This window comes from Syngnathus floridae, chromosome 11 (genome assembly GCF_059516105.1).
Source record: "Syngnathus floridae isolate MCC-2025c chromosome 11, RoL_Sflo_1.0, whole genome shotgun sequence".
Lineage (NCBI taxonomy): Eukaryota > Metazoa > Chordata > Actinopteri > Syngnathiformes > Syngnathidae > Syngnathus > Syngnathus floridae.
In genome coordinates this window covers 15,596,588-15,609,863 of record NC_142423.1, presented here as the reverse complement: position 1 = coordinate 15,609,863, position 13,276 = coordinate 15,596,588, and the positions used below count along the sequence as shown (strand labels likewise).

The 13,276-nt window shown below is 44.3% G+C and overlaps 2 protein-coding genes across 2 annotated transcripts; both read left to right on the top strand.

The window, feature by feature from the left end:
- The first annotated feature begins 112 nt into the window (after positions 1 to 112).
- On the top strand, positions 113 to 1,782 carry c11h1orf50 (chromosome 11 C1orf50 homolog). Its single transcript, XM_088389103.1, has 5 exons — positions 113 to 371; positions 649 to 764; positions 839 to 925; positions 1,100 to 1,231; positions 1,494 to 1,782. Exons 1-5 carry the CDS (start codon positions 320 to 322, stop codon positions 1,677 to 1,679), a joined length of 573 nt encoding a protein of 190 aa, XP_088245229.1. The 5' UTR covers positions 113 to 319; the 3' UTR covers positions 1,680 to 1,782.
- Positions 1,783 to 6,513: 4,731 nt separating this feature from the next.
- On the top strand, positions 6,514 to 13,152 carry barx1 (BARX homeobox 1). The gene is made up of 4 exons (XM_088389101.1): positions 6,514 to 7,053; positions 7,782 to 8,052; positions 10,745 to 10,829; positions 11,808 to 13,152. Exons 1-4 carry the CDS (start codon positions 6,837 to 6,839, stop codon positions 11,967 to 11,969), a joined length of 735 nt encoding a protein of 244 aa, XP_088245227.1. The 5' UTR covers positions 6,514 to 6,836; the 3' UTR covers positions 11,970 to 13,152.
- Positions 13,153 to 13,276: the final 124 nt, after the last annotated feature.

The window sequence follows — 13,276 nt, the reverse complement described above, 5'->3', positions numbered from 1 at the left end:
TCTTTTTTTTTTTAAAAAAAGAAGAAGAAACCGACCCGTCGCCATGGAAACGAAGGCCAGTTTCAAGCTGCGTTCGCGTGTCACGTGGCATCGCTTCGCTTCGGATATGACGTCACGAAGCCTGAAAACCGGCCGAAAAAGCTGCCTTCCGAGGACGCCGCCTGCGAATTTGGTTACAGCTTGTGACCTTTGTCCTTTACCCTGTTGAGGAACTTAAGTAACGCTGTTATGCTGGCAAGACAATCTGGTTACTTAAGTGAGCAAATTCCACCAAATACTTGCGCAAAGGATATTTCAATCAAGGCCAACTTCGAAAACAATGGACGGAACGGTCAAGCTCCCGACGCCGCAGCTCGACAAAACAACGAATGGTAAAGAAACAGGGCCGCAGGTTACCTTGTAACATGTTGACAGCAGTTTCTGCTTATGCCATTGGACTTTTTGTGCGAAACCTCCATTCAGATGACTGTATTTCCCCAGCCAGCCTAGTGAATGCATACATTCATACATTCATACATTCATACTTCATACATGCATACATACATACATACATACATACATACATACATACATACATACATACATACATACATACATACATACCACACGCGAAAGCATTTGAATGTAAACATCAGCATTATTCTCTAGTGACTCTGGTGGAGAGCAGCACCTCTCCTGGTGGACTGGAACTAGTCAGCCCTTACCAGACCACTCGAATGGGGGACACGATGGATCTTGTTGCTTTAGCAACACAGCTGCAGAAGGTTTGACACGTTTTATGTGATCCAATTGATCATTTGTTGCCATGAGCTGAGAGTGACGTTTTTTTATTCGTCAGGGAGACGAGTTTATAAAAGCCAATGCTTGCAACAAACTGTCTGTGATTGCTGACCAGATCCGATATCTACAAGAACGAGCAAGGAAGGTGAGCGGTATGCTCATGTAAATACGATCTAGGAATGTTACTGAAGGAAAAAACCCTACTTGGTCCAATCAGTTCATCACGTAGCTCTACTTGGAATCCTAGAGGTCCTTTGTTTGACACATTTCAAAAGATGATTATTAACAACTGTATAACTAAATGTATGTCCATGTCTAGGTCTTAGAAGAAGCAAAAAGAGATGCTGAGCTCCACCATGCTGCCTGTAACCTGGTGAAAAAAGCCGGCAACATGTATTACCTGTATCAGCGGCCATCTGGACAAAAATATTTTTCCATCATTTCTCCTGCGGTAGGCAATTGTTTTTACGTTATTACATTCTTTTTTGCTGTGGTGTGCAAGCATTCCCCCAAAGACAATCAAAACAAAAAACTGGCCCCTTGGTGGCGATGGGTGGGAACATGTCTATTTTTAGCATGAATTGATCATTTTCAGATCTTCTAAGTAGAACTTGATGGTTTCCAGTCATATCTATGGCACACAGAATTTGCCCCAGCACCTCGCTTGTTCACTGTGCAAGGAATGATTCTTTGAAATACTCTCTGCTCTACAGGAATGGGGCCCAGGTTGTCCTCATCAGTTTGTCGGTGCCTTCAAACTTCAACATGACATGTCCTGGACTCCCGAGGGCGATGTGCAGGAAAGAGACACGGAGATAGCCATCATGGACAAGTTACTTAGCCAGCAGACCGCTTTAGCGCCTGGCGTGGAACCGAATTTCAAGGGCCTCTCAAATTAGAGCTAATATGCATGAGTATTCATCCAAAAATGATGCCATTCTGTCGCTTGTCGGACCAGATCCGAAACCAGCAAAGTCGCTGCAAATACACTATTTAATGACATCTTCCCAGGCTGATTGTTTCAATTGACTTGAATGTCCGCAGGCAGAGCGTGTTCTTGTTCTTGCTAGCTGTTGACACCTTCAAACTTGTCTGTCCATAATGAGCGCAATTAAATGGCAGCGCCGGCACGCGTCATCTGGATTTTCTCTGAGGTCTGGAAGAAGAGTGCTTCAGCTCAACTCGCGCAGCTGGAGCACAGCTGCACAGAGGCGTGCGTCAAAGTGGGAAACAAAGCGCCGGCGGAAGACAAACCTGGCACGGCACGGCACGGCACGGGCGGGCCCGCGTGAGCTCGGCCTGTCCCGGGGAAAGCCGAGGAGTTTGTATTGCCGACACGAGTCAACCAACTGCTCGAGCGGCAAAAGGATACGGCTATGACAAATTGACGCCAGCGAAGGTTTTGTCACAGAAAGAAAGAAAGAAAGAATGAATGAATGAATAAATGAACGAATGAAAGAACGAACGAACAAATTCTTGATGTCCACGACTGCCAGCAGGGAAGAACGAGAGACCCAGTCAAAGACATTTAGTGAAAGATGGAGCAAGGTACTACTAAGATATACACAAAGGAAGACTAGGAGCAGAAGGAGGCCAATGCCTGAGCGGGGAGAGCAGCTCCAGCTGAGTGCAGTCAGAGAGGTGACATCGCTTACCTCCTACAGTGGGGGATCCATCCATCCGTCCGTCCGTCCGTCCATCCATCCATCCATCACTCATCCCCGCACTACCGCCCAAAGCAGCTGCACACTAAAACCACTTTGTGGAAGGAAAGGAAACAGGTACTGCTGTGGCACCGCCGCTATTACTCACACCCAATTCACACAAATAATTGCTCAATACAATCAACTACAAGTAAATACTCACAATTCACTCACAGGACCCAGAAAAGAAGACTTTTCAGGCCTTCAACAATGCCAACGTTAGAACAACACCATTGACTGTAAAGAAAATTATTTTTATAGTCATTATTCACCTCCATATTGGAGACACAACCCTTGAACATAACAAAAAAACAAACAGCGTTGATCTGGGGTGACTAATAGTGAGCATTTCAATCCTAACAAAGACAAAATGGCACAAGCCATCGCCTCAACCTCGATCCTAGTATTACTAGAATCACGACCTATTAATAGACAATATCTTTACTCATACCGTGGCGAACCATATGGTGGGTGAGTAGCACTTTTTATAATATGCAATGGAGCAAAAGCAAGCAAGATAGTGAATTCCAATCTCGACAAGTCAGGACTGAGGAGGCCACGGAAGCACTCCAAACAAATTGGAATACAATACACCGTTTCTATGAGCCGAACTGCCCAGTCCGACGATGCAAAATCAAACCAAAGCGTAATGATAATCAGCGGCGATGGAATCTAATAAATGCTTGCAACAAGAAAAAAAACCTCTTTGGAGGCATGTTTTGCATCACCGGTCTGTCTACACTTGAAAAAAAGTGATTTGGATTCCATTTAGTAATAGTGGTGCTCTTTTTAAAATAAAATAAATTGCCGTATCGTGTTACAATTACCTCCTTCGTTTGGCTGGCCAATAGGTCTTCCCGGTTAAACGAGTTGAAAGCTAAGAATTACTGCCATATTTCAGTCTAAAAGAAACAAACCACTAATTGCAGCGTGCCCTCCCCTCCTGGTCATTTCAACAGAAAGGAGTCCCTGCATTGGGGAAATCATTTGCCTCTCCCCGTACTTTATTTTGGTCTCAAATAACAGACACTGCTAATTTGATGTAGGGCTGACCCTTGCCCCTCCCTCCCTCCCTCCCTCCCATGTGCTCCACAGGGAAAAGTCCAATCAAGCCACATCTCCAGCAACCCCCCTCGCAAGGTCTCCTCCATGCAAACTGCAGACCACCTCTCTGAAATGTTTCTGCTAATTCCCATTTCCTTTACAATCACAAGGTTTCGTGTGAGGGGCTGCCTTGAACGGGGGGGAGGGAGGGCTGGGTAATTGCACCCAGGTTTGAAGCATTAACCCGACCAGGTGTCGCGAGATGGTCTGTTTACTGCAGTGATTAATGAATGGAGCGCTTGCCTGCTTCTAGCCAGCCGCAGCGCCCGCCCGCCCGCCCGCCCGCCGAGCTGCTTTTTTCTTATGAAGCGCAGTGCGTGTCACTCACATGAGTTGCTCATCAACGACACGCATGGCATAACTACATCGGCCCTCAAAGACTTGTGACTTTTATTTATATGCCGAGCGAGGAGTTCAAATCAAAATGAGACGGGAGGAAACGGTTGTCCTGTCTGTCCGCGGCTAGAACTAATATGCAATTCATTAACTGTCACTTTATAGCTGAGATTACTTAAGTGTGCATACGTGCGTGCCTAAACGTCTTCAAATGAATGGCCTGTCTATTGTTTCATATGGAAAAATACATTTCCTGCCGGCCGGTTGGCCGGCCGGCTGGCTCAAAACCTATTCCTAATGACACATAGTGCAATAAAAACACGGACAGCAATGTGGATGTGTAAACATTCCATGAATTTAGGTTTCATTCTGGTTTGCGCGTTCAATATTTACAAGTGAAATGTACTATACACTGAAAAATATTTCTTTGGCTAATAACGAACAATTTGATAATCAATTCAAGAATTTAGTCTCTGGCAAAGGTAATGATTCCAAGCTCTACAGATGAGGATGTACTTTGACCAAATTCCCTGGATGCACTAAAAGCCCAGTGGAAGAGAGATTTGCACATTTGACAGCAGAACAATGCAAAGTTAGTTGTACTGAGTCGCTCAAATGACCTCTCAAAATGTGTAAGCTATGGAATTTTGCAAACAAATGTCAGTAGCCCACACAAAGTCAAGAAAGCCAATACTAGTATTGTTTGGCATATCCGGATGCTGGCTGGCATAAATGGGCTGCTCACTCTTATACAATTAGCGTGGCATTTCCACTTGTTACTTTCAGGCATAAAAGGAAAAGACATGATATACGTAGTCATGTCGCTGAGCACAGGAATAAAGCTGAGCCAAATCAGCTGCCTCCTCCGTGTCATCTCTGGTCATATCCTAAAGCGTTGGCATTTCTTTCACCATTTGGTCAACATTTCCATTTCATTGTGTGGTGCTACTCCAAACCTTGGAAACACACACGCACCAAATGAGTGTGTGGCCTCATCCATCAGAGGTTCCTTTTGAGGTGTGGGTAGTTTGCAGGAGGTCATTGGTCAGCGCCTGGTTTACATGTCTTTTTTTCTGGCAGGCAGGCAGGCAGGCAGGCCGGCCGGCAGGCAGGCAGGCCAGCCAGAGTAAGCCGACTGGATACTGTCTTTGTATTGATCAGAGCTGTTGAGGGGAGCCCTTGACCTATTGCTCCATTTAAATGCTATAGACCCCCAATTGAACGTTTTCCTCTAAAGTGCAGTGGGAGTCGGAGGACACCTGCACTCTGTCAATCTGTAGAGATGAGACCAAGCAACTGGACCCCGTGCGTTTCATTGCAATGGCTGACCAATATCAGCCGTTGGGTGCTTGGAGGGGGGGTGGGGGGGGGCTTTGTCACAAGCAGCAAGAGCAGCAAAGAGGTGTTTCGTCCCATTGCCCACAATGTAAACTGTTTACTTGACTGTAAAATCGAGGGATTAGCGGGAGGAATGACAGCTCGGGGGGGGGGGCGCAGACGAAACATAGGCTTGAAAATTGGGAGTCTAAAATGACTTCTGATATTTGGGACTCTTGACTCAATCTGGCCAATATGAGATGGTAGTCAATTAGTTCATATCGTTATTTTGTTTCCAATGTATTTTTGCCAATTTTTAACATGTCTAAACATTTTTTTTTTCTAGATACAAACTCAAAGTTGAGGTCACAATGTTTGGTTGGCCTTGGGCAGATGGCAGACGGCAAGCAGGGAGGTGGGCAGGCGGGCAGGCAGCCACGCAGGCAGGCAGGCAGGCAGACAGGCAGGCAGGCAGACAGACAGCTTCTCGTGTGGCCCCTTTGCAAAATGAATTGCCCGCCCCTGGTCTAATAGTAATAAGCCAAATAATACAAAGGGACTGACGATTTGCACCCCAAGGACCAGCGGGAATTGGTAAAGCGCTTTGGGCACCGTGTGACGTCGATATAAAGTGCTTTAGTCCATTTAAGAGGCTGGTCTTTTGGGGTAAAGTGGGAGAAAAGAATGAAATTGTACCAAAACAAGCTCCTGCCAGTCCAGCCCCGGTCCAGCCATCCATTTTCATTGTCCTGTTGTCCCCATCGTGTTTGGGATGGCTGCGTCTTCTTGCAAGGAGCCTGGACGGATCCCTTGTCTCGGAGCCTCCGTCCCCGTCGTGAAAGCGCTCACTGCTGTCGCTCGCCGATGGCACGTGGAGAGGAGACCGTCCGACAATCATTGAGTGGGAAGTGGGAAGCGCAGCCAGCCAGCCGCAACGCACTGCGTGCCCGGACCAAAGTCAAGCATTTGGAGCTACCACGTCAGCATCAGTCACCCACATTGCAGTATTGCGCGAGAAAAGGAATGCTTTAAATCTAGTCATTACGTGTTGGACAGTGCAATCAGAGTTCATTCATTTCAAATGAATAGGCCACCAGGCTATTATTTGTTAAATGAGCGTTAATGGAGCAAGTCAACAGCAAGAAGAGGCGGTGCCATAGACAATTAACCGAATAATCGGCCTATTCATGATCTCCGCATGCATAGCCATTGAAAGCCCCGTCCGTCCGTCCGTCCGTCCGTCCGTCCGTCCGTCCGCCCGCTCGCCCGCCCGCCCGTCCGTCCGTCCGTCCGTCCATCCGTCGTCCGCGCATCCATCGCGGCGGTCCCTCCCATCAGTGGGCATGATCACGCAGGCAGGATTTGTGAGGTGATCGACTACGTTCATTTGACTCGTACAACAAGTTAAAACGGAGGAGGACGCTGCTCAATCTGCCGCCGCTGCTGCTGCTCAGCTCAGCTATTTTTGTTCTGCCCCACTCCTCACGATCAATTTGATGTGACACGTTGACATCCGGACGGAAGCTCAGCGCAGTGGGAATATGAGAGCTGCCCAGTTTCTGCTGTAAACAGGTGGCCTACCTACCTCTCCACATCATGCAGCAGCAGCAGCAGCAGCAACCGCATCCTTTGGACCTTGAGGCACTTTACTGTCCTCGGAAAGTTCAGGGGACGCCGCATCGCTATCGCAGCTTCATGATCGAAGAGATCCTCACCGATCATCCCGAACACAAAGTTGCGGCGCCGGCGAGAGAGCTTCTCAAATTCGGAGTACACGCGCTCCTTTCCACTCGTGCGTTCCGTAACCAAATGGGTAAGAACAAACTGAAACGATCGGCCTTTTTAGATTTATTCACTGAGACGCTTTAATTCGATATCGGACAAAGCCCCACACGGAGTCATTTCTACGGAAGAGCGTTTTAATCAAACAAAACAAACATGTAGGAAACTTCTTTTTGTCCCCCTTTTTCCCCCCACGCGACGTCCGTGACTTTAACTTGTCTCGACTAAACGGTAAATGATGCAAACCTATTACTTTCAAATGCTGTACGTATGTTTTTTTTTTTCCTATCGAAATCCACGCGTAAATAAATCGAAAGTATCCGAGTTGATGCCGTTTTATGTCAATTGCCTTGGTCAAAGCCAAACGGGGCCTCGTAATATAAGAATAAATTTGATTCCTTCATCGGAGATATTATTATTAGTAAGCCATATTGCATTGATCGCCTGGAAAGCTTCTTCGATGATAAATAAGACTCTTACAGTAGGCTCGGTACATGTATTAATGACTCAGGGATGTTACCACATTATGGCTCTAACGAGAGTTGTGTTTATAAATAATTGGATTTATAATTGTATATGTCAAAAATATATTTTAAATGACACACACAAAAAAAAACAAGCACCGATGGACATATTTACTATTTGTTTGAGTCAACCTTACAAGACGAATACAATGTGATGAAAAATAGCAAATGAAAATCCTCATATGCCTTATTCATTGTTGGTTCCCCCCCATCTTTCCCCGTTTTCTTCTCAAAGCGTTAAAGGCTGACCGGACTAACGTAATGAAGTTCCCCTTGGCCCCGCTGCCGTGCCCGCTCCTATCGGCTGCCGCCGCAGATCTGCACGTCGGCGTGCCTTCACGCCATTTGCCTCTTGAGCCTCACCTCCGGGCAAAATTGGACCACGAATCCGACGGAGCCAGCAAAAGCAAGAAGGGCCGCCGAAGCCGAACCGTGTTCACTGAACTACAGTTGATGGGTCTAGAAAAACGCTTCGAGAAGCAGAAATATCTTTCTACTCCTGACAGGTAAGCGATGAGAGCCAAGAAAAAAAAAGAAAAAGAAAAAAAAAAATCATCGCATTGGCTAGTCTATAGTCTAATAGCCTATATGGTCCCACTCTGAACACACGGAGAGTAAAAAAATGAACAATTGGAAGAGAGTGAAAAATGAACAATTGGAAGAGAGTAAAAGATTCACAGTAAGTTCTACACTGAAACAAGTTTGGAGTAATATTTACTCCAAAATTACACATATATTTTTTTTTCCACACAGAAGTTGTAAGTACATTTTATAAGGAGAGATTTTGACAACCTTTTACTCACATAAGGGTGACTCAAGGCGTGAGGAATGAACCCACACAATACTAAAAAAAAAAAAAAGACTCGTCTTCACTTTCGTAAATATCACTCCAAATTTGTTCTCAATGTCATTTTTTTACTCCATGTTCAGATTGGGACAAAATAGACGGACGGATATAGAGCACACGTGTCAAACTCAAGGCCCGGGGGCCAACTCCGGCCTGCCATGTTATTTTGGATTACATTCGACAAAATATGACTTTATTCATCCTACGAGGAAATGTAGCTCGCCTTTTTACAGTCATTTGAACAATCATTGAAAATATTCTTTCAAAACTCGTAATCCTTTGATTTGTTATTTATACTATGTATTAATACGAGATCATTCAACCTTTATTTGGTGTCACTGTCATAACGGCCCTCTGAGCTAAGCTGTTGAAAGCGATAAAAAAGACTTTGACACAGTAAAATGTAATGTGCGAAATTGGGGTGTGCGTGTGTGCGTGCGCGTGTGTGTGAGAGAGAGCGAGAGAGAGAGAGCGAGTGAGAGAGAGAGAGTGAGAGTACACACACACACACACACACACACGTATTATACGTATATACTGCTGTGAGGTGATTAAAAAAAAATCTAGTTGCATGATCTGTAACGAACTAGATGAATTAAGATTAATAATAGAAAATGTCCCCAAATAAAGATTTTGAGTAGAATATTTGAAATCCCCATTTTTATCCCTCCGTGTAGTGTGCTGGATAAATGAAATTCAAAAGCACATCAGAAAATCAATTAGGCCAGGTGCGTTATTTAAAAATGTATGACAAAACAGTGAAATCAACTATGAAATGGATTTTTGGTTTTGATTTTTAAGATCCACTTTGTCTACTCCTTGGTGTACAAGCAAACGTACCACTCTCATACTGTAGTTGGGAACGTCAATGCACTGAAAATGTAACTTGGGCAAAAAAAACAACAACCAAAACATGTGACTGGGTGGAATGACGTTTCCCATGATGCTTTACAACTTCAGATGAAATCTTTTCCCTTCATTTTATGTTCCAAGACGACAAGTTGTTTGTTGTGCGCATGATAGTTGCTAAAAAGGTGTTGAACCTGATTTATTTTATTTTATTTTATTTTGTTTCCTAAAAACAAATGGTACCGTTCCACTTGCATCACAGCTGAAATAGCTGTGTCGATGATGATTGAATTGAAGCCTTATTTTTGCTCCTTTTGCTGCACTCTGCCGGATAATATCGAACAATATCTATCGACCGAGTCATATCGTCATTCAAGAGTGTTTGTGAGAATGTCCGAGACCAATGCAACAGAGTGTTTATTGAGGTAAGTGGTGTTTCATTCAAGGCGGGGGCAAGTAGAACAAAACATTTGCTCATGACTGGCGGCGCTGGAAGCAAGGCACGTACCACTGCAGCCTTGCAGCCTATGTGTCATTCACTGGGCCGAATTTCAAATGTGTGCACCATTAATTGTGTTCATTTTCATAGTCTGTTCATTAGCATGCTAATTAATCTATCGAATGAATGTGTTCAAGTGACAGCCCAAATGTACACAAATCCAGTACAGCCCTGGATCTGGACACTAATTAGTTCCAGAAGAAGCTTCGAGAAGTGAAGCCGTCGGCTTCCGAAGCGACGATACATAAAAGCGCAAAAGACAACCAAATTACCGTAGAGGGAGCAAACGCTTGCGGCACCGCTTTACGTGCTCCATATGGGGCGCTTCTTACATTTCAAAGACAAATAATGAGCTGGAAATAAATTCCACACCACAAAATAACACTCATTCAATACAAAATGTACTTAGCAGTGGTAGTACTCCCGGAAATAATGCCCCGAAAGTGAATCCGCGCCGACAAAAGTGCGCCAACTAAAATTAGGGGACAATAAAATAGAAGCCCTAACCCTAACTGGACTATAAGGCGCAGGTGTTGTCACGTTTAATTTCGATGTATGAGACAATATGCACAAATCGTACAATAGCATAAAATAAAATATGGTGTGTGTGTGTGTGTGTGTGTGTGTGTGTGTGTGTATGTATGTATATATGGTGTGTGTGTGTGGGTATGTATGTATATATGTATGTATGTGTATAGTACGTATGTATGTATGTATGTATGTATGTATGTATGTATGTATGTATGTATGTATGTATGTATGTATGTATGTATGTATGTATGTATGTATGTATGTATGTATGTATGTATGTATGGACGTATGGATGTATGTATGGACGTATGGATGTATGTATATATATGTATATGCCTACCCTCACCTGCCTCACCTGCCTCACCTGCCTCACCTGCCTCACCTGCCTCACCTGCCTCACACTTAAGTGTTGAGCTCTTACGCGAATGCAAAATTGTCATTGTATTGAAATGTTTCCACTCGTTGGTTACAGATTAGACCTCGCCGAGTCGCTGGGTCTCAGTCAACTCCAAGTCAAAACATGGTACCAGAACAGAAGGATGAAATGGAAAAAAATTGTAAGTTTGAAGGCATAGCTAGCAGCCATTCATGTGATTCCGTCATCATTCATGAACAATCACAGTAGATATGCATAGATGTATGTACTGTACATTTGATTGGACATTTGTTGTTTTGTTGTTAGAAATCAATGCTATTAGCGTGGAGCGGTGCCAGGTGGTGTCCAAACTTTTCTTGTCAGGGCTAGACAACTGAAAATATCGCATGATGCCACTTTGTCATTTTTCATCTTTATCTAATTTTAATGCACACACACACACAAAAACCCCAGAGGTACGTATATGGTGAGGAATGATGCTGTTTTATATATATTATCTTATTAGAAAATAGCAAGACAATAAAGCAAAAAGTTGACCATTTTCGTCCAGAATAAACTCTTTTTTTCTTTTGAAAGACCAGAAGGTAACATTTGGATTGACCTGACAAGTTTGGGTGCCTCCTTCTTCACAGGTTGTCAGCTGAGCGCTGTGACTTGTCTTCTTTATCACTCAACGTGACAGGTTCTTTAATATCCAGTGAAATATCAAAACGCAAAAACAAAGCAACTGCAAAAAAATGGACAAGCTTCAAAAGTGCAAAGTGTCCATCCCCCTTTTTCAAGTCCAGTCAGTCAGAGAGGCACAACTCTCAAGTGATAACAAAAGGGGGAGAAGGCTTTAGAATGCCGACGATGATGATGCTGTTGGGGATGGCCAGCTAGCAGACTATATGTTTATGAGTATGTTACTCTGACAAACATCATGTAAAAGTGGTCACAGGTGAGTCCCATGAATAGTTTCACTTTTCATTTGAATTGGGACTGCTACTAATTTGAATGAGAACATATTTGACAGGTTTCAAATATCGAATTCAAGAGAAAATGTGGTGAAAGTGTCACATTTATCAATGTCTTCAAATTGTAATGTACAATGTGCAAACACGCAGTATGCTTGTGGCTTCTAACTGCATTTTCCTGCTGGTTAATTGTGGAATTTCAGGTGCTGCAGGGGGGGGGCCTGGAGTCACCCACCAAACCGAAAGGCCGTCCAAAGAAGCATTCCATCCCGAGCAGTCAGCAACTCTCTGAGCAAAAAAGAGCCAATTCTGCCACCCAAGGCCATTTCGAAGGCTCCAGCTCTCATTTCACGAACACTAAATAGGAAGGAATGGATTGATTCATTTCAGCCCTGGGACACACATACATACATACATACATCCATACATAGGATACGAAAGTCCCAATTTGAACGGTGCGGTATGAACAGCGGACCTCATCGAGCAGGAATTCTTTTCAAACAAACATCCTTGAACAGCTCATCTTCCAAGAAAGTGTAGGCCTGTATTATAATCATCGCTACTGCTCGTGGACCGGAGAGCCGTGGGGGGGGGGGGCGCCGCCCGAGGTTGGGGTGAAAAATGTATCAAATTGTGCCCGAGACCCTTGGAAAGAAGCCAGTAGGCGAGTAGCTTACGACCGTTGCGCTTAACTGGCCATCTTGACTTGACTTGGGAACAAGACGTTTTTTCACCGCACAGCCTCTTGTTTTTCATGGGGAAATGTCAAACAGCATTTATGGAGGAATTTGGATTTGTAAAATGTCTATCTATGTCCATTCATCCGTGATCTGCAGCCAATGATCCTGCGGCGGGCTATTGGGGCCTATCGCAGCTGAACAGGTTGCCGGCCGCCTATTGCAGGTCACACATCGACAAACAAACAGTCACAAGCGCAACTAAGGTCAATATAGAGTGGTCAATTCACCTATGGTGCATGTTTTTGGAATGACACCAGAGTCGCCGCACATTTAATACATTGTGACTGCCCTTTATTAAGCCCTCTGCCCCTCTTAATAAAGGTTTACACAACGCCAGTCAATTTGGTGCTTGTGTTGGCACCTCGAGGCTTGCTTGACACTTCAAGCCACTCACAAGATACAGTTAAAAAAGCCGGCTGTATCATTGAATGTCTCTTGGTCGTCGGTCCAGGTAAAAATGTCACTTTCTGAAACATTCAATATACTAACCTATTTACATGCCTGAGTGACAGAGCTACTCAGGCATGTGCTAGAACCCCGCAGCACACATTGACGTCATGACACCAACAGAATATGTATCATAAATGATATATGATATGATGTCTTCACCACACCTCCTATACGTATATGGACGTCCATGTAATTAGTCTGCGTCTGTAGGCCGCTAGTTCAATAGAACAAATCACGCTAGCGTGATTGGAAAACGATCAATGTGCAATATGGCTCGTTCTGTGTTCAAACACCAGGCTGAATTTGTTTGTTCGACAACTTGGGGTAGTTGTACATGCTTGTGAACCCAATAAAGACATTTGCTGATACATAGCCCATCGTTTGGTGTTTGTTTTTGAGTACGGCTAGCTTGTTTGATAGACTTGAACGTTGCTTCCAAAGCTACATTTTATTCTTCCGCCTCAACGAGCACAAAGAAAAAA